The sequence below is a fragment of the Epinephelus lanceolatus genome, chromosome 10 (genome assembly GCF_041903045.1).
Source record: "Epinephelus lanceolatus isolate andai-2023 chromosome 10, ASM4190304v1, whole genome shotgun sequence".
Lineage (NCBI taxonomy): Eukaryota > Metazoa > Chordata > Actinopteri > Perciformes > Serranidae > Epinephelus > Epinephelus lanceolatus.
The window spans coordinates 19856214-19880145 of NC_135743.1; the positions used below are offsets into that span (position 1 = coordinate 19856214).

Here is a 23932-nt window from a genome sequence, read left to right on the forward strand (position 1 = left end):
TCAAGGCACATTGTAAGGCGTAAAAACGACGCAAAATTAAAATCAAACCAAGTGAAAATCCAGCAGCACCATAACTGTATGAATGCTAACTCCTCTGTTGTGTTGATTTTATTATATTTATAATAAAGGGTCACCAATGATGAACAGGCAATCACAAATAATATTTTATACAGTCTGTGCAAATAACCCTGCCTACCGTTATGAACCTAACTGTAGATTCCACACGGACAAAGTAAAACGGAACGCCGGGACACTGTTGCCATGACAACATGACGATAAACTGAAACCCCACACCGAGAAGTTTCTGGCTTTCAGTGTTTAGCTTTATTATTTTCATACTTAAAACACGATGATTCCACAGGCCGAGTCTCTCCTGAAATACGACAACCCAGTGTTGGTCAGCAAAACCACAGACGGAAAATCACCAAAGGTGAGTTCACTGAGTAACACCAACAGACTTTAGTTAACGTTACCCGGCCAAAGTAACGCTGGGTGGAAAAGTAAAGTGATGCCAGGTAGGGAGGAGAAACACAGGAAATTAACACAAAGATAATATTACTTACAAATTGTGTACACACATGTAACGTTAACTACATATGCAGATGTCATGCTCATTTTAGTTCAGGGGCCACATACAGCCCAGTAAGACCATTACATAGCTAATAACCTACTGATAACAACCCCTCCTGGTTTTTCCCCTTTTTAGTGTAAAGAAGTCAGTACATGTGCATTTCTTTCCTAATTTTACACTATGCCATATTGTTTCAAGACAAAAGTTTGATACAGATTATTTTGTACAGAAGCTGCACAATCAATATCTCTGAATCTGACCACCGTAAGTATTCATTGTTATTTCAGAGAGCTGTATTCTGATCAGGATGGAGAAGCCTCTGAGGCAGCATTTTACATGAAGTAACTGCTCACTGTTTAAACACTCTTAGCCTTCACAAGTGCATCAATGTCAGGTGTGAAAAGTCATGCAGTGGGCCAGATTGGACCCTTTGGCGGGCCCCCAGGCCGTATGTTTGACACCTCTGGTCCAGACCTTTAAATCCACCCATTGCAGTTAGTTGACTGATTTTGAGTCCCAGAACTCACAAGGTAAACCGGTGGCATGTTGAGATTATTTTTTGGTAGTAAGAGAAGGCTACTGCAGCTAAAACAATAAGGTCATAATGAGAAAAATGGTTGTAGGATGTTCCAGTTTATTATCTATTATTTTCACAAAACTTTTCATGGGAAAAGGGTTTTGAGTGAGTAGTTCATGCATTCAGTAAAAACTGGACAAACAAAGAAGCTAAAATGGGACATTTTTCTTGATTGAAACTAGCATTTTTTTAGGCTACCAGGTTTAAAATTATAACTTAAGCTATTGTGTGCCACCCTGTAATATTACAGAAATGTTTAATGTTTTTTTTGTCACTTGAAAATATTAAAGTTGATGCCCTGACTCAATTTCTGACACAGTGGTCCAGAATTAGCCATAACTGGTACACACATCAGGTGAGCATACACACACACATCCATTGTGGACAACATGGCACCAAAGAAGCAGGCAGCAAAAGGACAGGAAATGCAGCAGAAAAGTTGGACGATCTTTCTTAATTATTAGTTAGGCTGCATTAATGATTGATGAATTAATCACTGAACTGGATGGACTTGACCATTTAAAATACAAATATGAATGTCCCATTTTACCTGAACATGTCATCAAAATGAAAAAAGAAAAGTTTCTGAAATATTTCACCTGACAACATATTTTCTTTATAGAAAATAGGGCGGCAGTAGCTCAGTCCATAAGGACTTGTGTTAGAAACTGGAGGGTCACTGGCTTAAGTCCCCATATGGACCAAGTATGGAGTGTGGACTGGCAGCTGGAGAGGTGCAAGTGCCCTTGAGCAAGGCACCAGGATACAATGCTTCTATTGTTCTCATTTTGGAAATATTTAAAGACATTTATCTCACAACAGTGCTCTTCTCTTAGATAGTAACAGTTCCTTTTCTAGTCTATTAGGGAAAGATTGTGTGTGATACTAATAACAATATTACCAGTATTATTAATTCTCTAGTCTCCTTTTATTCCTTTATATTAAGTTTCTGAAGTCACAGCTGTGGTACTTCATAAAAAAATGTAGTTTTGTGTTTTTATGGATTACTCTTTACGGAGACATCTAAAAAAACACGTGCACCAACACATTTGTAACCGTTAAGTCAGTAAGATATTTAAATCTAGACAATAATACCCAGCTATTATCTAAATGTTCATCATTTTGGGGGCAGCAGTATCTCAGTCCATAGGGACCTGGGTTGGGACCCAGAGGGTCAGTAGCCCAAGTCCCCATCCGGACTGGTAGCTGGGCATGGCTGAGGTGCCATTGAGCAAGGCACCTCTCCACCGTCTCTCAATTTAATGCATGTATAGGTCCTGTTTGTGCACAGATGTGTATTTCAGGCCTGTGTGTATATGACAACAGAGTGAAACATTTCTTTTCTTCTTCTTCTTCTTCTTCTTCTACTTAAGCACAGATACATCACAAACTCTAATAGTAACAGTATTTTAGGTGGGTTTTTTTTGTGTGGGTTTTCTACCAAAATACTGACCCAAATTACCTGACTCTACCTATTTAAATCTTTTGCGCCCAAAGATTTTTCTGGACCATATTTTCTGTAGTAGAGTTCACACTATTTACTGTCACTTCATCCTAAACTTGTGTCACTGAAACCCTTGACACATACAGCATGCACAACTCTGAATTTGCTTAACTGTTAGCTCTGGACGAGTCCTGTCTTCCTAGACATAAAACACGGGCTCACTTGTCTGAATGACAAGTGCCTGAAAAAGCACAAGGTAGCCTGAGTCATTAATGTTTATTTAAAAGACATACACTTAATATGTGTATTGCAGCAACAGTCTGTAACCTCTGAAAATAAGGGTAAAAACTAGTTAAGCTAAAGCACTCATTGCATGCATATGATGCAAGCATTAAAATTGCAGCAGCTACTTTCACTGTCTGTGGCAACATCAGCATTACAACATCTGCAATGCTGGACTACTGCCGTTATTACTGTCCTCTTTTTACACATAGTTCAGTGTGGGTGAGGAACAGGTCTATTAATGAGGGAGTTACAAGCAGTATATTAAAAGGTGTTTAGTACATGCGATATATAATGTGGTACATAAAATAATTTCTCCTACAGGGACGCCCTTTGAGAGTGAGCCATCAGCAGCCTGCTATCTCTCTCCCTGTTCCACCACCTCCTAAAGCAAAGTCACCCACTGCTGACAGCATCAGGCAGGAAAATGAGGAGATCCTGAACACCATCTTTCCACCGAGGTGCAGCTCTTAACATTAACAATGTTTTATTCGAGTTGAGACCATGCTCTAATTTATCTAAATGTCTACTAATGCAGGGAATGGAAGGAGGAAAACCAGCTGTGGGAGCAGAAAGTGTCCAGTGCACCTTGTACGAGAACAGATGTTATTTACCTGGAGGAACTGCTGGACACAAAGCTGCAGCAGAAACAGGCCAGAGAAACAGGAATCTGCCGCATTCGCAGGGAGCTCTTTTCCCAGTGCTTTGGTAAGGAGGCAGCTCGGCAGACATTTTGACATGTATTTAATAACGTTATTGATAGGTGCATTCCCTTTAGGGCAGGTCCTGGTATTGCTCATGCTGGCTCATTGGAATCGCTTACTAGCACATGTAATGGAACTAAGCCACTGTTTGTGTTTTCAGTTTCACCTGTGCTTTTCCTACTATGACACATCAGAATGTCTGCTCGGAAAAAGGTCCATCAATCCACATTAATCCAATCATCTTGGTACAACGCAGCGTTCTGCTGGGAAACCTTGGCTCCTTGGAGTCATGAGGATGCCATTTGATGCACACCACCCACCCAAACACTGTTACAGATGCCAGGACCCGAGGTTTCCCAGCAGAACATGCTTTGTAACAAGATGATCAGTTATTAACTTTACCTGTCAGTGGTTTTAATGTTTTGGCTGATGGGTGCACACACACACACACACACAATAATACAGAGCTATAGGACAAACATTATAATTTCTGCAAACATCAACTGTCTAAGCCTGCTAATTTTCTTTCTTTAAGATGAGCTGATCAGACAGGTGACCATCAACTGTGCCGAGAGGGGTCTGCTGCTGTGGCGCATTAGAGAAGAAATTCAAATGACTATCACCGCCTACCAGATGCTGTACGAGAGCAGCGTGGCTTTTGGAATGAGGAAAGCACTGCAGGCTAAGCAGGGCAAGGCTGACATGGAGAAAAAAGTAAGCACATCGAGTCGTCTTTTATGACTTACAACAATTTTCCATTCATCTATAGCCATAGATATGGAGTTATAGACTGTTAATCAGTTAGATGTCCAGCAGAGGGCAGCATTTCTCTTTAAGAGTTATCTCAAAATAAGGATGGCGGTGGTGTTCTTTACATAATTGATCCTGCATCTGGAACCAAACTCACTAGTGTGTCTTCTTATGTGCGTAGATCGCTGATCTGGAGGATGAGAGACAAGACCTGAAGAGGCAACTGAATGAACAGAAGGCCAAATGTGACGACATTGAAAAGAGGGAAAATGACAGGCGACAGGCTGAGGAGAAGAAGCACGCTGAGGAGATTCAGTTCCTGAAGAGAACCAACCAGCAGCTGAAGGTAATGTTCCATAATTACACATCCAAGAAAATGTCTTCTTTTAGATGGTGGCTGTGTTGCCTGTCTTGATATTCTAATATTTGTTTTCCTATTCAGGCTCAACTGGAAGGGATGATTACACCAAAGAAGTAACTTCGCCAAACAAGAAGCGAGTGGCCATGTCCCACTGCAGAATGTTATTAAATTCTTGTTTTAAAATAATATCAATTCATGTCAAGAATGTAATTAGTATATATTTTATTACAGCATTGCATGACAAGTACAGTTCAAACAATAACTGTACATTTCTCTTGAACATCAAGAGTGCATTACATCTGTAAATGACGAATGAAATGTCATTTGAGAACAGTTCTGGGTTGAAGGGGAAAGGAGGTTGAAAAGGCGAGATACAAACAGTCGTTCTCCCTGTCGAAGTAAAGATACGGCATCAAGTGGCCACATGATAAATACCATTTAACACTTAGATAGTGTTCCACTTTCGATCAACTCTGCACTCCCAATAAAAACATGGCCTCTCTGGCTAGTTTAAATAAAGATTTATTGCAAACTCTGTTACGACTCCACTCTAGTGCTTTGATCTTTTGGTCTTTTGGCGTTCTGCGGATGGTGCTGGGGCCTTTCTGTTCTTGTTCTTGTTTTTCACATTGTGTGTTTCGTAATAGCGTGCACCAACTTTCTTTGTCCTCTTAGCACGGTCCATCGCTCTTCTCTGTAGAGACGGATAAAAAGAACATGAGAAAAAATGAGCTTTTCGTCTCCATTCCTGTTAATCAGGAAGAGGAATAGACATTCACCTTACATGTCTCTGCACAGATATCTGTTTGACATCAGAGAGAACAAACACTGCATACCTGTTTAGACGTCAGTCTGGGGGATTGGGTCGACTCCTCGTCCTCAGCTTTCCTCTTCTTGCTCTTCTGGTTTGCTTCTAAATTCAAACAAGGATTAACAAATCTGATGTCAGCGCCTGACTGGATTTCAACGTCAACCTGATTTACCCAACTGGTATGGCTACGGGCAAATGCTGTATAAATCAGTATTGGTGTCAAACTAAGATGGCATGCGTGTGTGCTTTTGATTTGATTCTGAGGAATGGTGGATGGTTTTTCTGGAGCTAAATCAACTGATACCTCTTCCAAAAAATTTCCACATTCAGCACCATACAAAGTCATGACAAACACGGTGATTGACTACCTTTCCTCTGTGCTTGCTTTGCTGCTGCTGCTGCTTGTTTAATCTTGATGTCTGTGAACGCTTTGTCAGACAGTGCCTTAGGTATCCTGTCCAAAGGAGAAAAAAAAAGTTCAGTTTACTCCTGTTGAAATGAAGTGTAATTCAATTAGGCTTATACAACTGTTATTTGACTTTGTTCTTCAGTGTGTGGACTGAAATTCAAAAGGAGATTACAAAACACAATGACATGCCAAAGTGATGGAAACAGGCCACTGATCAGAGTAAAACTGATGACTGCGACTCCTCGGGGGCTTAAAGGCTGGTTAGCATGGACCACCTAAAATGCATGGCATCTCTCTGCCTGACAACTTCATGTATCTTTACTGAATAATATAATAAAGGCAACACACAAAACAAAGAAAATATGTAAGTGAGGTTTGGGTGAGAGCAGACGGACCGGATTGCAGAGAAGCGTTTGGATTTGGCCCGGTCCAGGAACTGCTTGTACTTAGAGATCTTCTCATCCAGCGCACGAATCACCTCGCGTGAACTCTTGTTGCTGTCTGCTTTGCCAGTCGAAGCGGTTGTGGGCTCGGAGTCCTGTGTCTCTCCATCAGCTGGCTCATCATTGGTCCTGTCTTCCTCTCCGCTCTCCTCTTCCTCGCTGTCTTCCTCACCATCGGAGCCTGACATGTCAGACAGTCCCAGATCCGGCATCTCCACAGGAACCAGGTCTTCCTCGCTGAACTCAGGTGCCACGTTGATCTTTCCAAAGTTCTGTCGAACATTAGCCAGAATCCTCTGGACCTGCTCCTTCTGTCTGTGCTGCCGCTGCTGCTGTTCCTCATGCTCCTCCGAGATAGCATCCGGATTGTCTGGCTGTTCCACCTGCACATTCTCAACTGCGTCTGAGGGCCCTTCAACTGGTAATAGTTCCTTGTCCTAGAAAAATGACAGGAACAAAACACAGGTTGACACACAGCGCACAGGTTGGTGTGGTTAAAAGTCATTTACTGATAAAACGCAGGTGGAAAATTCAGTGAACTCTTACCTCCTGATCCCCCTCTGGTCCAGGGGGTTTCACAAAGAAGGGGATACGTCCTCTCTGCCAGTCATTCAACACCATTTTAGAGACTGTGGAGAGATCTGGCTCGCCGCCCTGTACAATACCAAGAATATATTGATCAAGCTTAGGATTTAAAACTAGTGGTTCACATTAGGGCTGGGCTATATACTGATATCATATTTTGAAAACTGTAATATCGTAAGTGTTGTCTTTTCCTGTTTTTTTTAAAGGCTGCATTAAAGTAAAGTGATGTAATTTTCTGAACTTGCCAGACTATTTTAGCTTTTCTGTTGTTTGCATTTACCCACTTATCATTATATCCACATCAATGATAATTATTTATCAATAATGTCAGTGTGTAAATATTTTGTGAAAGCACCAAGAGTCAGCCTTACAATATAGCTTGTTTGCAATCGTGACTATTATGGCGTGCAAAATTCAGATGGAGGGCAGGAAATGATAAAACCTTGCACTGCAGGAATTGGATATAGAGGAGAGTGACTACATGAAAGGGTTGGATGAAGCTGTAGGCAGCAGGTATCATCAAGAAAATGACACTCATGCGATCCATACAAAATGAAGGAAGTGATTTTTATTTTCACAACTTGACAGATTTGCCCGGTGTGGACACAATCCTAACAAATTACCTCATCCTGCAGACCTCTTGACATTACTAAGGTGACATGGCGAGTTGATGAAAGCGTACAAGAGTGGAGTGGACTACAACTATTTTGTGTGGGGTTTGGTTCCACAACTGAAATGACTGCCATCTTGTTTTTGGCCTGGTGAGTAAATGGACTGCACTTGTACAGTGCTTTTCTAGTATGCCGACCACTCAAAGCACTTCTACACTACATGTCACATTCACCCATTCACACACACAGTCACACAATGGTGGCCAAGGCTAGCATACATGGTGCCACCTGCTAGTCAGTAACCATTCACACGCACTCACACACCGATGGAACAGACATGTGGAGCAATTTGATATTTAGCATGTTGCCCAGGGATACTTTGACATGTGGACTGCTGGAGCCTGGGATCAATCCGCCAATATTCTGATTAGTGGATGACCCGCTCTACCACTGAGCCACAGCAGTCCACAGTGTGCGGTTGTTTTATTTCTCTGTACATGGATGCATCGCAGTCAGGCTACCTTACTAGGTAATGTTAGCTAACTTTAGCTACTGTTTCCTACCTGTCTGGTCAACCGTTCCAAGAGGTCTGGTAAAACGCTGTTAAAAATCTGGGTTGTGGCTAAAATTACAGAAAAGTGTTTACTGTACATTGTAATTGCATCCAACTCAAGGCATGTTTAACACAACTTTTTATTGTTTATGCTTAAAGTTTGCTGCCTCCACTCCTCCAGACTGAAGACGGAGGTTTTTGATCCACATCTGCTGCTGTTTCTCAGTGACTTTTTTTTTTTTTAAACTTCTCCCCTTTACGTCCTGCTCATTTCAGGACTTACAATGGCCTTTGTTTTTTCCCCAATTCAACTGATTAGGATGACTGTTAACACTGCAAATCATAGGCATTAGTGCAGTATTGGTCGTCTTTGCCTCCATTTGCCTGCCCTCCATCTGGACAGTGCACTAATGTATGGCGTCATATGCAAAGGAGCTACTGAAATCGTGGTATTTGGTCAAAAATATCTGGACATTTTGATTTTCTTCCTATTGCCCAGCCGTTCTTCACATACACTTACTACTTATCTGAAAGCTGAAAATAGACCAGATGTATTACTCATAAAATGGACAGTTAAAATACTCTAATCTGCTTTAACTGAAATTATTACTCACACTGATAAGGAAGTTTGGTTAGCTTGTTAGCTTGTTGTTACATTTCTGTAAAATAAATATATGACTAAAACAACAACAACTTGGGGCAACACAGTTTTAGATTTAGCCTGTTAATGCCCTCCAACAGGAGAATAAAAGAGAAACATTCAGACCTTCAGAAGTTTCCCACTGCGAAATGCCAGCTTCTCAAGGAAGTCTTCAGCAGAGTTCCAGGTGGGGATGCGGTAGGTCTTCTGAATGTATTCAGGCTTGGCCCGCTCTAGTACTGCCCCAATGTGCTCCTCTGGGTTCTTGATCTTCTCTACTTGAACCTATGTGAGGGAGGGGAAGAGAAAAGCATGCAATTTAAGACATGAACCTGCAACCTTTCAGTTACGGGGACTGCATGGACTTGATGTTAAGCCTGGGATCTGGGAAAAGGATCTGCAGGATCAGGATCAGAGCTGATTAAGGCATTTTTTAACAGCTGAGTATTAGCAAGAGGAATTCACTTGCAATTATTTGTTTATCACACACAAAATCAATCAAAGAAAAATAAAATTACACTAATTGGGGTGAAACATTATTTCTAAAAGGATCTATATATATATATATATATATATATATATATATATATATATATACAAAACCCAAAACCAGTGAAGTTGGCACATTATGTAAATCGTAGATAAAAACAGAATACAATGATTTGCAAATCCTTTTCAACTTATATTCAATTGAATACACTGCAAAGACAAGATGTTTAATGTTCAAACTGAGAAACTTTATTTTTTTTTTGCAAATAATCATTAACTTAGAATTTAAAGGCAGCAACACATTGCAAAAAAGTTGGCACAGGGGCCTTTTTACCACTGTGTTACATCGCCTTTCCTTTTAACGACACTCAGTAAACGTTTGGGAACTGAGGAGACCAATTTTTGAAGCTTTTCAGGTGGAACTCTTTCCCATTCTTGCTTGATGTACAGCTTAAGTTGTTCAACAGTCCGGGGTCTCAGTTGTCGTATTTTATGCTTCATAATGCGCCACACATTTTCAATGGGAGACAGGTCTGGACTACAGGCAGGCCAGTCTAGTACCCGCACTCTTTTACTATGGAGCCATGCTGTTATAACACGTGCAGAATGTGGCTTGGCATTGTCTTGCTGAAATAAGCAGGGGCGTCCATGAAAAAGACGTTGCTTGGATGGCAACATATGTTGCTCCAAAACCTGTATGTACCTTTCAGCATTAATGGTGCCTTCACATATGTGTAAGTTGCCCATGCCTTGGGCACTAATACACCCCCATACCATCACAGATGCTGGCTTTTGAACTTTGCGCCTATAACAGTCCGGATGGTTCTTTTCCTCTTTGGTCCGGAGGACACGACGTCCACAGTTTCCAAAAACAATTTGAAATGTGGACTCGTCAGACCACTTTTCCACTTTGCATCAGTCCATCTTAGATGAGCTCGGGCCCAGCGAAGCCGGCGGCGTTTCTGGGTGCTGTTGATGAATGGCTTTCGCTTTGCATTGTAGAGTTTTTACTTGCACTTGCAGATGTAGCGACGAACTGTAGTTACTGACAGTGGTTTTCTGAAGTGTTCCTGAGCCCATGTGGTGATGTCCTTTACACACTGATGTCGGTTTTTGATGCAGTACTGCCTGAGGGATCGAAGGTCACGGGCATTCAATGTTGGTTGTCGGCCTTGTCGCTTACGTGCAGTGATTTCTCCAGATTCTCTGAACCTTTTGACGATATTACGGACCGTAGATGATGAAATCCCTAAATTTCTTGCAATAGCTCGTTGAGGAATGTTGTTCTTAAACTGTTCGACAATAAGCTCACGCATTTGTTCACTAAGTGGTGACCCTCGCCCCATCCTTGTTTGTGAATGACTGAGCATTTCAGGGAAGCTGCTTTTATACCCAATCATGGCACCCACCTGTGGCATGTTCCAAATAAGTGTTTGATGAGCATTCCTCAACTTTCTCAGTCTTTTTTGCCACTTGTTCCAGCTTTTTTGAAACATGTTGCAGGCATCAAATTCCAAATGAGCTAATATTTGCAAAAAATTACAAAGTTTACCTGTTTGAACATTAAGTAACTTGTCTTTGCAGTGTATTCAATTGAATATAGGTTGAAAAGGATTTGCAAATCATTGTATTCTGTTTTTTTTATGGTTTACACAACGTGCCAACTTCACTGGTTTTGGGTTTTGTATATATATACATATATATATATATATATATATATATATATATATATATATATATATATATATATATATACAGTACAGGCCAAAAGTTTGGACACACCTTCTCATTCAATGCGTTTTCTTTATTTTCATGACTATTTACATTGTAGATTCTCACTGAAGGCATCAAAACTATGAATGAACACATGTGGAGTTATGTACTTAACAAAAAAAGGTGAAATAACTGAAAACATGTTTTATATTCTAGTTTCTTCAAAATAGCCACCCTTTGCTCTGATTACTGCTTTGCACACTCTTGGCATTCTCTCCATGAGCTTCAAGAGGTAGTCACCTGAAATGGTTTTCCAACAGTCTTGAAGGAGTTCCCAGAGGTGTTTAGCACTTGTTGGCCCCTTTGCCTTCACTCTGCGGTCCAGCTCACCCCAAACCATCTCGATTGGGTTCAGGTCCGGTGACTGTGGAGGCCAGGTCATCTGCCGCAGCACTCCATCACTCTCCTTCTTGGTCAAATAGCCCTTACACAGCCTGGAGGTGTGTTTGGGGTCATTGTCCTGTTGAAAAATAAATGATCGTCCAACTAAACGCAAACCGGATGGGATGGCATGTCGCTGCAGGATGCTGTGGTAGCCATGCTGGTTCAGTGTGCCTTCAATTTTGAATAAATCCCCAACAGTGTCACCAGCAAAACACCCCCACACCATCACACCTCCTCCTCCATGCTTCACAGTGGGAACCAGGCATGTGGAATCCATCCGTTCACCTTTTCTGCGTCTCACAAAGACACGGTGGTTGGAACCAAAGATCTCAAATTCTCTGGTCTAATGTCCATTCCTTGTGTTTCTTGGCCCAAACAAATCTCTTCTGCTTGTTGCCTCTCCTTAGCAGTGGTTTCCTAGCAGCTATTTGACCATGAAGGCCTGATTCGCGCAGTCTCCTCTTAACAGTTGTTCTAGAGATGGGTCTGCTGCTAGAACTCTGTGTGGCATTCATCTGGTCTCTGGTCTGAGCTGCTGTTAACTTGCCATTTCTGAGGCTGGTGACTCGGATGAACTTATCCTCAGAAGCAGAGGTGACTCTTGGTCTTCCTTTCCTGGGTCGGTCCTCATGTGTGCCAGTTTCGTTGTAGCGCTTGATGGTTTTTGCGACTCCACTTGGGGACACATTTAAAGTTTTTGCAATTTTCCGGACTGACTGACTGACCTTCATTTCTTAAAGTAATAATGGCCACTCGTTTTTCTTTAGTTAGCTGATTGGTTCTTGCCATAATATGAATTTTAACAGTTGTCCAATAGGGCTGTCAGCTGTGTATTAACCTGACTTCTGCACAACACAACTGATGGTCCCAACCCCATTGATAAAGCAAGAAATTCCACTAATTAACCCTGATAAGGCACACCTGTGAAGTGGAAACCATTTCAGGTGACTACCTCTTGAAGCTCATGGAGAGAATGCCAAGAGTGTGCAAAGCAGTAATCAGAGCAAAGGGTGGCTATTTTGAAGAAACTGGAATATAAAACATGTTTTCAGTTATTTCACCTTTTTTTGTTAAGTACATAACTCCACATGTGTTCATTCATAGTTTTGATGCCTTCAGTGAGAATCTACAATGTAAATAGTCATGAAAATAAAGAAAACGCATTGAATGAGAAGGTGTGTCCAAACTTTTGGCCTGTACTGTATATGTGAAATAAACATGATTCTAAAATACTTCGATCTGCTTTCATTTAATTTCTAACCTTGCACTCTGCCAGGGAACACCTTTGCCCCAGACAAGAATTCACAACTTCAAACAATTAAAAACTGTGTAAAGCCTCCAAAACCTAAAACTACTTACTGATAACACTGGTGTAAAAATGTACTGCTATCATCATCTTTGTTTTACAATATTTTTTCTTAATGAAAATCTGGCCCTTTGAAGATGTATCCCAGATGCGTGTCATCTCCTTCAGATTTCTACAAAACATCATTTAATCAGGCATTAAAGGGGTTAGCTTTATCCTAAAGACTCCTGTCTAACTTCCTGGTTTCCAAAAGGACGAGAGTGCTGCTCGAGTACTAGTAAGCTTTCTACTTTTTGATAAATTCATGAAATAATACTGCCATTAGGTGTGCGTCACCATAACAGGTCAACTCTGTAGCCTTCCTCAAGCAAAACTAAATAGAGCGTGCCAGGGCTGACTGTCAAAACCCCGAAGTTTAGCATCGCACTGGTTCCCGGAAGAGAAAGTGAATGTGATTTTTGCATTGCGTTTTGGATTATGTCAGAAAATAAGCTCTGTGGCTAACACAAATTTATGATACTTACAGGTTTTGTTCAGCGAGATAATCTTCACATATCACATAATCTTTCATACCACATTTGAAGTTTAAATGCGATCGCCAGAAGTAAAAAGCTAACGTTAGGCTTTAACGGACTACGTGACTACTCCACGGTCGCATGACTCTTGGCAACACCGCCACTAAGCTTTCAACTGATTTCGGCTGCTTTATTTTAAAAACATTGTATAATGGGGAAATCGGACTGTTTAAGCTAAATAAGAAGCTGTAATGGCGGACTGCCAGCACTCTCGCCCGTTCGGGGGTGATGACGTTTAATGTCCCCGACAGGGTTTGTAGTCATATTGAGCAACTTGTTAGCAACCGCCTTTTTTACGACACGTAAAAGCTTCAAAATTCACAAGTAGGGTATTTACTGACGTGTTTTATGTCGTAGAACAAAACCTGAAACTCACTTAAGCTTTTGTTAACCACAGACCATATTTGAGGAATTTTACCAAAATCCCATTCAAAAAACGTATTGACTTTTAGACGAGAGAACCGGAAGTGCTAAAAGTGCTAACGGAGTTCCGGGTTTACTGGCACACTTTATTATGGTTTAAAAATAAGTATTTTGACTTCTTCATAATGGGTTGGACAACCAACATTTGTGTACTTGTACTATATGCATATGTACATACATCACTTTGTAGTTGGTGCTGAATGTCTTGCTGGTCATACTACCTTTAAGAGCTTTTTTGTCTTCTTTTGTTTTTGTACTGCTCATTTCTGAGGGTGGGGGGCAGGTGACATGTATTTGTGTTGTTTGTGATAAAATCTGAAAATCTACAAATAAAATATTTTTTATAAGTATTCTGATTGATTGAGAGAACTCTTAGCAACTTTGAATAATAAAATAGCTACTCATTACAACTGCTGTGAAATGAATAAATATTTAACTTTTTGTCAACTCAGTAAGACATCAACTCTGTCAGATCTTACTTCTGACATTCATGCTGACAGAGGAGATGTAACTCAGTTCTCTTGATGTACTGACTGACTCATACATATTGTCACATTTTTTTTATTGCAATATTAAATTTCAACATATTGTCCCGCCTCTAGTTGTAATTGATGGTGTCTGTTGAATTCTGACACAGGAAAATAGGTCTTTCACAGTTATTTTGTTTGAAATCAGTCAGTCTGGGTACAAATTATTTATGTAACAGCTGATTCCTGTTAAAATCTAGAACAAATCAAAAAGAAGATTCAGGTTTAAAATGGCTTCCTGTGTGCTTCCATTTTTTTTGTTTGTGTACAATTTTGTTTTTATGATGTCACCTCCATCTATGTCAATAAAAGTTTCTATGGTACACCTAATGTGTGTTCTTTGTGTTACAAATGACATCTTGTGTTAGATTATCACAAAGACGAATTACATTATCAACAGAAATTGTAAGTGGGCAACATTATAATGGTATTTATTACTTGAATAAATTTTAATTTTGTAGCAAATTAAATAATCTTACATTTGATACAACAAAACTTTTTAAACATTTCCTTCATTTTTATAATATGATTCTAAGACTTTTTGTGTGACTGAGGGAGTTAAGAAAATATAAGTCTTAAACTGCAAAAAAAAAAAAAAATTAAATCACTGGCATTTTGGCCCATTACAAGGTTTAATAGTCAAGACTTTGATCTTTTAAAATGTATTTTCCCAGAATAATTGAAGAGTAAAAATTAAAATCCCCCCCAAAAAACAAGGTTTTGTCCCAATTCTCATGAACAAGTGAGCTGTTTTTCAGATGCTACTGTTTTTCAGTACTATGAAATAGAATTCACCTCCACTGTATTCAGGTGGCAGCAATGCCAGTCAGATATCACAAAACCTTGCTATACAAAAGACAAAAGTAAAGAGATACTTACCACTCCTTTTAAGACAATATCAGATTCACTGTCTTCTGAAGGGTAGACAACACCGGGACAGTCAATGAGGAAGATGCGCCTCATCAAAGTAATGTACTGCCACACCTAAAAAAGGAAGGAGATATTCTCTGTTAGTCCAGACAATTATGATGAGTGTGGAAGCAAAATATACACCTACACAAATCTTTTAGCAAAGCAAAGACTGTTTTGAACCTGGCCAAGAACGGTGATATCAGCTTCCTGTCTTTTCTCCTCATGCTACACGATTTCACCTGAGGGATTGTAATTCTTTTCATATAAACATAAACACACATCCACTCTAACAAGAGGAGGAATGAGGGTCTCAGCAGTGCTGCGGATCATGAGCTTGTTTGTCTGTCATTAAACAGTGTTGCGTTTGTGCAGAGATTCAAAGAGAAAGGTGAGAAATAAAGGAGTGTTGACCACAGGCCGATCAGATTCATTGGCTGGGTGTGCTTCTCATGTGGTCCAAGTTCACAGCCTTGCCAAGTATGGAAAAATAAAAATATTTCCCCTTTCTTTCCCCTTGACCCCGCTGTGGACACTGGGGTTTTCAGACCCTTGTTCGTTTCCAAACTGGATAAGCCGCCCCAGAGAGAGGAAATTAAGGATAAAAATGGTTGTTGTTCTTTCTCTTGGCCCAGACTCTTCTTAGATTTTCAGTTATATAGTTAAGAACTCGGAGCCAGCTACTTCTGTTGTTGCAGCTATCAACAATTACCAAGTTAAGAAGAGGGACATGCATCTTTTCACCTCACATCACCTCCCCGCTGAATCAAAGCTCATGTCACCATTCCCTCCTGTGCCTACTCTCATTTCATATGTAGCTCCTATGTACTAAGGTGTAAACGTACACCTCCATAGTTTTCAGATTCACCATTTTCTATTACAATAATGCAATACTGTTGTTTCTTGTCATCCCTTTTACAGGACAGTCCCCTGCTGTGCTTCCTGGACAGACTATCTGTATCTCCGCTGCATATCACCGATTTAAATTTAGTTAGCATGGTCAGGATGACACTTGAACCTTACCTTTGTTTCCCCAGCGAGTGGTGCCACATTGCAGACCTTCTTCGACCGCAGCGTGTTGATGACTGAGCTCTTTCCCACATTAGGGTAGCCAATGAAACCCACACTTATCTGTTTCTTGTCAGTGTGGAGCTGTGGGAGGCGAAAAATAAAGTCAGAATGTTGCGTTTCCTAAACAGCAACCTCCGTCTGTTCCAGTTCATGGATGTAATTTTAGACGGGGCTCTGTTGCCATTAGCAATAAACCAAGTGAACCTGTCATCACTCCAGAGCTAAAATGTAGTTTGTTCAAAACACAAACCCAAGCATATCTTTAAAAGGATTTTTTTATGTAAACAAGACAATCACGAAACCTTTTAAAGCAAGAGAAAATAAGTATCTTTTATTTTTGTCTCAGGAAGTTAAGTCTGAAGGCTGTGTTGGAACAGGTTCTCACCTTATCTCGTGGTCCAACAGAGGAAAATTTTTACCAGGATAAAAAAAATCATAGAAGTTTTTTGTATCTTTCTCATAAATCACAATATTATATCTAACAAGAACATTCCATCTGAATGAATATTAAACCCTTTTCATTTCTTGATGTTTCAGATCTCTTAAGCCCAGTTAAGGCCAAAGTTTGTGATGAGACAAAACCGTTTTAGAGTGTTGCAGGGAAAAATCGCAGCGGTGCGAACTGGCCCACCTTAGCTTGACTCGAGCCAACTGATGGTGTCACCTGTAACTCAGCTTGTCAAGTTGCCAGTGTCTGGTTTTAGAATGTAATGCACCTGCTTTAACAGCCAATCAGCTCTCAGTAAAATCAGCTGGCTGAGTCATTTACACACTGTATTCACTGTCAGCTCTCTGTCCCCGCCGAGCTCGAGTCTGTCTCATTTACATCCCCGCAGCTGTTGACACGTATGTCAGTCTCTGTCTTTACAGCGTGTCAGTGACAGACGATGGGTTGTCGCTGCTGCTGCTACATGTCACACACACATAATGATGCTACTCAAAAAACAAAGTGGTAGTTACAGTCATGCTATGGAGACGATACACCGTCTTGTCTAGTGGCACTGGTGTAAACTAGCAGGTTTTCAGTACGTTGCAGACCGGCACATTGTCAGTAGTTGCGAGTTTCAACTCATCATGTCATTAGTCTTTGGTCTGAACAGGATCCAAACTCCACTTCCCAGCCACTATATAACCTTGCATGGTCAGGTCTAGAGATTGGTGATATCACGGTATAGGGTGACTCAAGTTAAAGATATCTGCTATAACTCAGTAAAGGCTTTGGAGATTTGATAAAAGACCTGACCAGCTGCATCACCACCTGGTACAGCAGCTGCACCGCCCTCAACCGTAAGGCTTTACAGATGGTGGTGGAAACTGCCCAGCACATCACCAGGAGGAAGCTGCCATGCATTAAGGACCTCTACACACAGCGGTGGAGGAAGCGAGCAGACAGGATCATCAAGGCCACCAGTCACCCCAGCCACAAACTACTCTGCCTGCTGCTGTCTAGCAGACTGTATGGCAACATCATACACTGACTGTTTGACTCTTGAGTTCAATTATTTGCAATTACTGTCTACACAAATGTACATTACTTTATTTATGTTCTGTTCATATCTTAGCCCCATATTTTAACTTGCACTGTTTCGTGTCTTAGATTCAGATTTGCTTAAACTTGCCTGATCTCCCTTTTCTTTAATACATGTTTATTGAGCATTGTTAGAGGGTGTCTGAGGCCAAAGATTGTAATCTAAACTAGTGCTTCACTGTAATTGTTGTGCACATGATAAGAAAAAAGAAAGTGAACCTGAGTTTATAAAATGTCTCAAGAAATGTCTTTTGACGGCTCAAATGAATTAAATATGAGACAAATCGAGATACTTCTTCACATCAAGGCATATATCCTCACAATGTTTGGGATTTTAATGTTAGAGTTTCTTGCCTTGGGAGCACACACAGTGAGGTGCAGACTAGGGCTGGGCGGTATACCGGTTTGTACCGAAAACTGGTATTTATTTTCGTTATATGAATTTTTCATATACCGCAATACCGGTGAATAGCCCAAACAATGTCCGGAACGTGCGCGGCAGAAAAGTGTTTCAGCGGGGAACCATTTCACCGCAGCACACCACAGGCACGCTTGAGCGGGTGAGAGTGAGAGCATAGAAAAGTTTAGAGGCGAGAATGGCTGCCGGAGAGAGTCCTGAAAGCAAAGCAACTGTACACGATGACCCAGAAGAACTCATACCAAAAAGAGCAGTGTTTCCCCTATATGCAACTAGCAGCGGTGCACCACCGTTTACAATTCTCCTCTGCCCTCTGTATCGCGCACGGCGGAGTTTCGCCCCGATGCACGCGCGCGCGCGCACACACACACACACACACACACGTACACGCACACAAAGCGCACACACACAGGTAAGCACACTAGAGCACGGCTCGGACCGCATTTTCCTGACCGAAGACCCCGTCCCGAGTCCGAGACAGTTACGGCCGGGCTCCACCGGGCACGTCAGCGGCGCGACACGTCTGCAACGCGAGTCCCGTAGCAGCCCCCCCCCCCCCCCCCCCCCCCGTTAATCAATTACAGCGGCTCCACTAGCAACGGGAGCGGCGCAACAACCCCCGTCTGTTGCCCTCCCCCCCCGTTAATCAATTACAGCGGCTCCACTAGCAACGGGAGCGGCGCAACAACCCCCGTCTGTTGCGCAACAACTCTCTATTTTACGCGGCTCTTCTATTTTTGTCACGCTACGCTCCCCTACGCGACCCTCCAGCAGATAAAAACTACATGAAATAGTGTGCTAAACGAGCACAATGTGTTTTTAAATGAATAAACCATTATCAGAGGTGATATGTGATGATTTTTTTCATGCATTTACCCATGTTTATCCGTGACATTGTGTAAATGTCCGTGTCCGAGTAGATGACAAACAGTACAGTAAACTTGTAGATAACTCAAATATATGTAATAACTTAGGTGGAAAATTCTTTAACATTTCTTGCAGCCTACATGCAGCCTCTCGGCTCAGCAAACGGTAAACAACCCCGCTGGCTTCTCTACGTGTCGCTTCAGTACGCAGTCAGTGGAGCCCAAATGAATGGAGCGGAGCGTGTGTTGTGTTCAGGCGTTGTCAGGTAAATAACAAATCCCGGCACTTGAATAGGCCATAGCACAACACAGCAGCATGTCAAGTTGGCCGAACCTGAGCAAAATACCGTGAAATACCGTGAAACCGATATGATTTTTTCTTAAAACCGTGATATGAAAATTTTGTCATACTGCCCAGCCCTAGTGCAGACCATTGTGAGCTTTAACCAAATTTATTTCATCTTTCTCGCCTTCATTCAGAGTGGTGCCTGAGGTCATTTCAGGTTGCCTTCTATACGATTATATATGCGATTCTAATGTTATCACTGAATTTCAGCATTGCCTTGAATGGCCTAATGCAGCCATAGATTTAATCTGATGGCTACTAGAATATAAATGATAGCAAATTTCTACCAACTGACAAAATGCTCAACCCTATCCTTGTTAATGTTAATACACGAAAAGATAAAGCACAAAAGCTTTGATAGAAACATGTCTTTTACTAAAGAGCTGTGATCTTATCTGTTATCTTGCAATCTTACACAGTATGTAGGATCATCAATTGATAACGAATAATACTGTATAAATCAATACACTGTATAAACCATTTCCATCCATACAGTATATGGCTTACTTTTGGAATAAACAAAATAATAAGAGACACACAGAGAACTGAACCCCAAGTAACCCCAAATTATAACTAGTAAATCTACATATTAAATCATGCACTCATAAATCAAATGGGGTACAATCTCAATAACCAAGGCCTTAAATCAAGAAGCAAATACAGTCCTGTTTCACATAAAATCAAGGCCCAAAATATTTTTTTCCGTGTACATGCACTTTATTTTTTACCTGCACCAAAACATTGTTTTATTGCTCCAATATATTTTGAATTTGAGGCAGGTGCTTACCTTGCCAAACTGCCTGAGCAGCTGAATGAGGGAACCCTTTCCAAACGAGTTGGTCAGGCTGGCATGGAAAGCCAGAGTGGGGTACTCTTGGGACAGAACAGCTACCCACCGTTTCTGGTTCAAACATGAGTGGAGTCACAGAGACACACAGAGTTTTATATCATGAAGACACAGTCACTCCCTGTCTTATCATGAACCAAAGATGAACATGTTGTATGTGTCTTACCGTGACCCAGGTGGGGATGAGGTCACACTTGTTTAGAACAAAGATCAGATGTTTCCAGGGTTTCTCCTTCTTCATATATGCCTCTATGCTCTTGGAACGCGTTCCCATGGGATCACGGGCATCCAGCACTTGGATGATGACATCAGATGAGTCGATCACCTGGTGCAGTAGAACAGTCAGCAATGTAATATCACCTTGCAACACTTCAGTGTACCAACTTTACATTAACGTAATGCACAGTGCTGAGAGGAGGATGGCAATGATACCTTATAAAGTTCTCCCCAGATCCTCTTGGACTGACCCTTTTTAAAGATTTCCTCTCGTACTTCCTCCCTGTAGGGAAATAAAAATATAAGCAAATATAATAAAAAAAGCATTTCTACTTTTTCAATATGAAAATTCTGCAACCATGCTTCTGGTCAGTTCTGATGGTCTTACCGGACCCCTGTGTCCTCAGTCACCAGGTCTGTGTCCTTGTCTGCATTGTAGGTCAGAGCGGAGGCTTCTGCCTGTTCAACGAGGTCCTTCATATCCCCCACCATGAGACTGGGCTTCTTCCTCTGAGCCTTGGGCCCAAACGTAGTCTCAAAACCCTCTGTGTCTAGGATGTGCACCTTGGAGTTCTGCAGGTATAGAAACACAATAAAAAGATCAGACCTTTCCTGGGTTCGGACTTTTGAATCCGGCCAAGCTGGTTGGCAATTCATCGATCCAATCAGTGCTGTCAGGGGGGACTGACTAATTAGCCAGTACCATGGGCAGGACTAATGCTGTTGTCAAGCGTTCTGCTGGAACCAATGAGAAGTAATAACAACAGTGATGACAGCTAAAGACAAGACAGATGCTGCTGTGGAGGCTGTTTTATATCAATATGTCTTCTCAATATCGACTGACATCGAAGTTTATTTTTACTGTGGTCTGCTCCATTCTTAACACCCCAGGAAAGCCAGTATGTTGGCATGGCTACGGATCAGTGTGAACTTTAAATGACATTTGATTCAGGGGAATACTTCAGTCTCTTTCTGGTTTGGCAAAACTGAATACCCCTACCCCATCAAAATCAGTTCAAATGGAGGCAATGTCAGACTGAAGATGGAAACGGCTAAAAGTGCTGCCATTAAGAATATAGATTACATCACACGATTGTACGTATACTATAGTTTCCTCCAATCGCATTACACCAAACACTTTCTGTATAGTGGCCTTAGAACAGATATGAACCTAAACCCTGGATCTGTTTAGCGTTTCCACCCCAGATATTACTACTAAATGCAGATGTGGTTTTTACAGATATTAATTGCAAAATCACTGCTGCATCCTGCTCTCGCTGTATTTCCTACTCACAGGTGATGCAGAGGAATGTCTGCACCTTGCTGATCCTCCACAGAAGGACTGTACGTCAACATTTTCAGAATTGATAGGATCTTAAAAATAGCAGGTTTGCACAGTGAGTCCTTGTAGAGCAAGGGTGACAGTACTCTAATGACCAATCAACAGACTGCAGTGTTTCTAGCGCCACCTTTGAGTATCGGATCAGTGTGCTAGATACCTCAACAGAAGGGTGACGAAAAAACAAAAGAGAACGATTCTATTGGTAAAATCCACAACTCTTTACATGGAAACAACAATAACTTCTAATGTGTAACGAACTGAACTAAACCAGGCTGCTTGGTAGAAATGAGGCTTCAGTGTGTCGTATAATATCTATGGAGAGAGAACTGTCAGTTTGTGACTGGAGGATTTGGGCAACATCCCTTCATCTACAGCAGTGGTTCCCAACTGGTAGGTCGCGGTCCAACAGTGGTTTGCTGGTCCATTCTGATGAACCGCAAGTGACTTGCGAACATGTCAAGTTTGTAAAAAAACATACTTTGTTTTAAAGTGCAGTGAATTTCCTGCACAGAGCTTTTGTTTTGAAGTGCCGTTTCCTGCTGTAGAGTGAGTGACTAACAGACAGCTACCTGACAGAGGCCACTACAGAAGAGACTTGATGATCATGATCACTAAAATTAGGTGGGGAAAAAAGTGGATATGTTAGTATCGCTATTGGTTGTCGGCCAAATAAGTTGTTATTTATCAGCATATTGTATATTGGCAAAAAAATACAATATCATGCATCCCTAGTGTGGACCTTGAACTAATGACTAAGGAGAGATCTGGACCCCATGGCTGGGCCAGCTGGGAACCACTGATCTATAGGATGAATGGAAAAACTGAATCCACAAGTTACAGTGCAAAAGCTCTAACTGACACTCACAGTAGAGTAATGCTGTACTAAAACATATGGGGAAAAGGAAGAAAGGTTTTTTTGTCGGTGTTATAATCAATTTTTGATCCAGTCAAAATGGAGTCGTTCCAGGGCTTTCAGACAGAATCACAAAAAAAATGCATACAATAAACAGAGCACCCAAATATGCAACAACTCAGCCAATGAAAGAGTCAATCCTGTTCCAGCCCTTCCAATGATTTTAATCACAAGTCATACCTCTGTTGCAACACTGCCATAAGAGGTGGGGGTGGGGGGAAAGTTTACAGGGTTTGTCAGAAACAATGATGTTTAAGGCTTCAGGTTGCCTGACTATCTGCCAAGATCTTCTACAGGACTCCTCACTTCTTTGAAAAATCATTTCCCGTCCTGAACCACAAACTCTGGTTTAACTCATCCTACTGTTGGAATAAGATCATTCCACTGGTCAATCGACGGTCCAACGTCCAGGTGAAAGAGATTTTTAATCAAAATCATCAAGGTCATGATATGGCTATAAGCCCATTGGTAGATGAGGATGTCTTCACTAAAAGAAGAACTAGCATCTCTGTCTCGCAGTTGTATGCAGGGTTGGAGGTTAGCTCCAGCCACCAGCCAAATACTGGTAAGTTATGCAAGCAGCTGCTAGATTTGCTTCACTCACCAGCAATTAACACAACTTTGATCTATTTAGTCAATGGTAGATTTCGGAGTCCACTTGCCACCAAAATTACGGCTGCCCCCTAATAGTCGACCAAACGTTAGTTGACCAGAAAGGTCATTAGTCGGCAAGATTTCATTTGTCGCTTAGTCGCAGAAAAAAAACGTGCAACTCTATTAGAAGCTGTGCCTTGTCAAAATATATCAAAACCATAATTTGGTATGCCTGGTATGCCATGGCTGTCACCAGCACAGAGGCATAAAGATAATATGAATGAAATTAATGATAATATGGTAACTACAATATAACAGGTGCTTTTAAGGCAACTTGTCAATCAATAATTTAAGGAAATAAATCAGTATCTTAGAAATGTCTCAATTCCACGGGGAATTCCACGACAGACCCAGTACGTTGGGAGAGAACAAGAAGAACTGGGTGGCAGAATCGTGTTGGTTATGGGGTGGAAAAGTTAAAGCCTGGCAGAGAACAACTCTTCCAAGCCAAGCACGGTGCTAGTACAGGGTCACAGCGGGGCTGAGTGAGAATTGAATGAGGATTAAAGTGAGGCCTCATGTTCATCTCACCTCATAAAATCCCAAGAAACAAGCCACTGAGGAAAACAGAGCCATGATTCTCTGCTGCGCTGAATAAGACAAG

The 23932-nt window shown here is 41.3% G+C and overlaps 2 protein-coding genes across 2 annotated transcripts in view; one reads left to right on the forward strand and one right to left on the reverse strand.

Annotated features, from left to right (window-relative positions):
- On the forward strand, positions 1-5225 carry dnali1 (dynein, axonemal, light intermediate chain 1). Its single transcript, XM_033640708.2, has 6 exons — positions 1-430; positions 3199-3335; positions 3413-3582; positions 4114-4292; positions 4510-4674; positions 4771-5225. Exons 1-6 carry the CDS (start codon positions 350-352, stop codon positions 4804-4806), a joined length of 768 nt encoding a protein of 255 aa, XP_033496599.1. The 5' UTR covers positions 1-349; the 3' UTR covers positions 4807-5225.
- Positions 4895-23932, reverse strand: part of gnl2 (G protein nucleolar 2) — a 24269-nt gene continuing 5231 nt past the window's right edge. The window contains exons 5-16 of the mRNA XM_033640706.2: positions 20808-20992; positions 20636-20702; positions 20370-20528; positions 20144-20257; positions 16151-16279; positions 15098-15202; positions 8868-9026; positions 6899-7006; positions 6305-6789; positions 5869-5954; positions 5526-5602; positions 4895-5383 (exon numbers count right to left, since the gene is read on the reverse strand). Coding sequence (XP_033496597.1) covers positions 5240-5383; positions 5526-5602; positions 5869-5954; positions 6305-6789; positions 6899-7006; positions 8868-9026; positions 15098-15202; positions 16151-16279; positions 20144-20257; positions 20370-20528; positions 20636-20702; positions 20808-20992 — 1818 coding nt within the window. The 3' untranslated portion in view covers positions 4895-5239. The remainder of the gene's footprint in view (positions 5384-5525; positions 5603-5868; positions 5955-6304; positions 6790-6898; positions 7007-8867; positions 9027-15097; positions 15203-16150; positions 16280-20143; positions 20258-20369; positions 20529-20635; positions 20703-20807; positions 20993-23932) is intronic.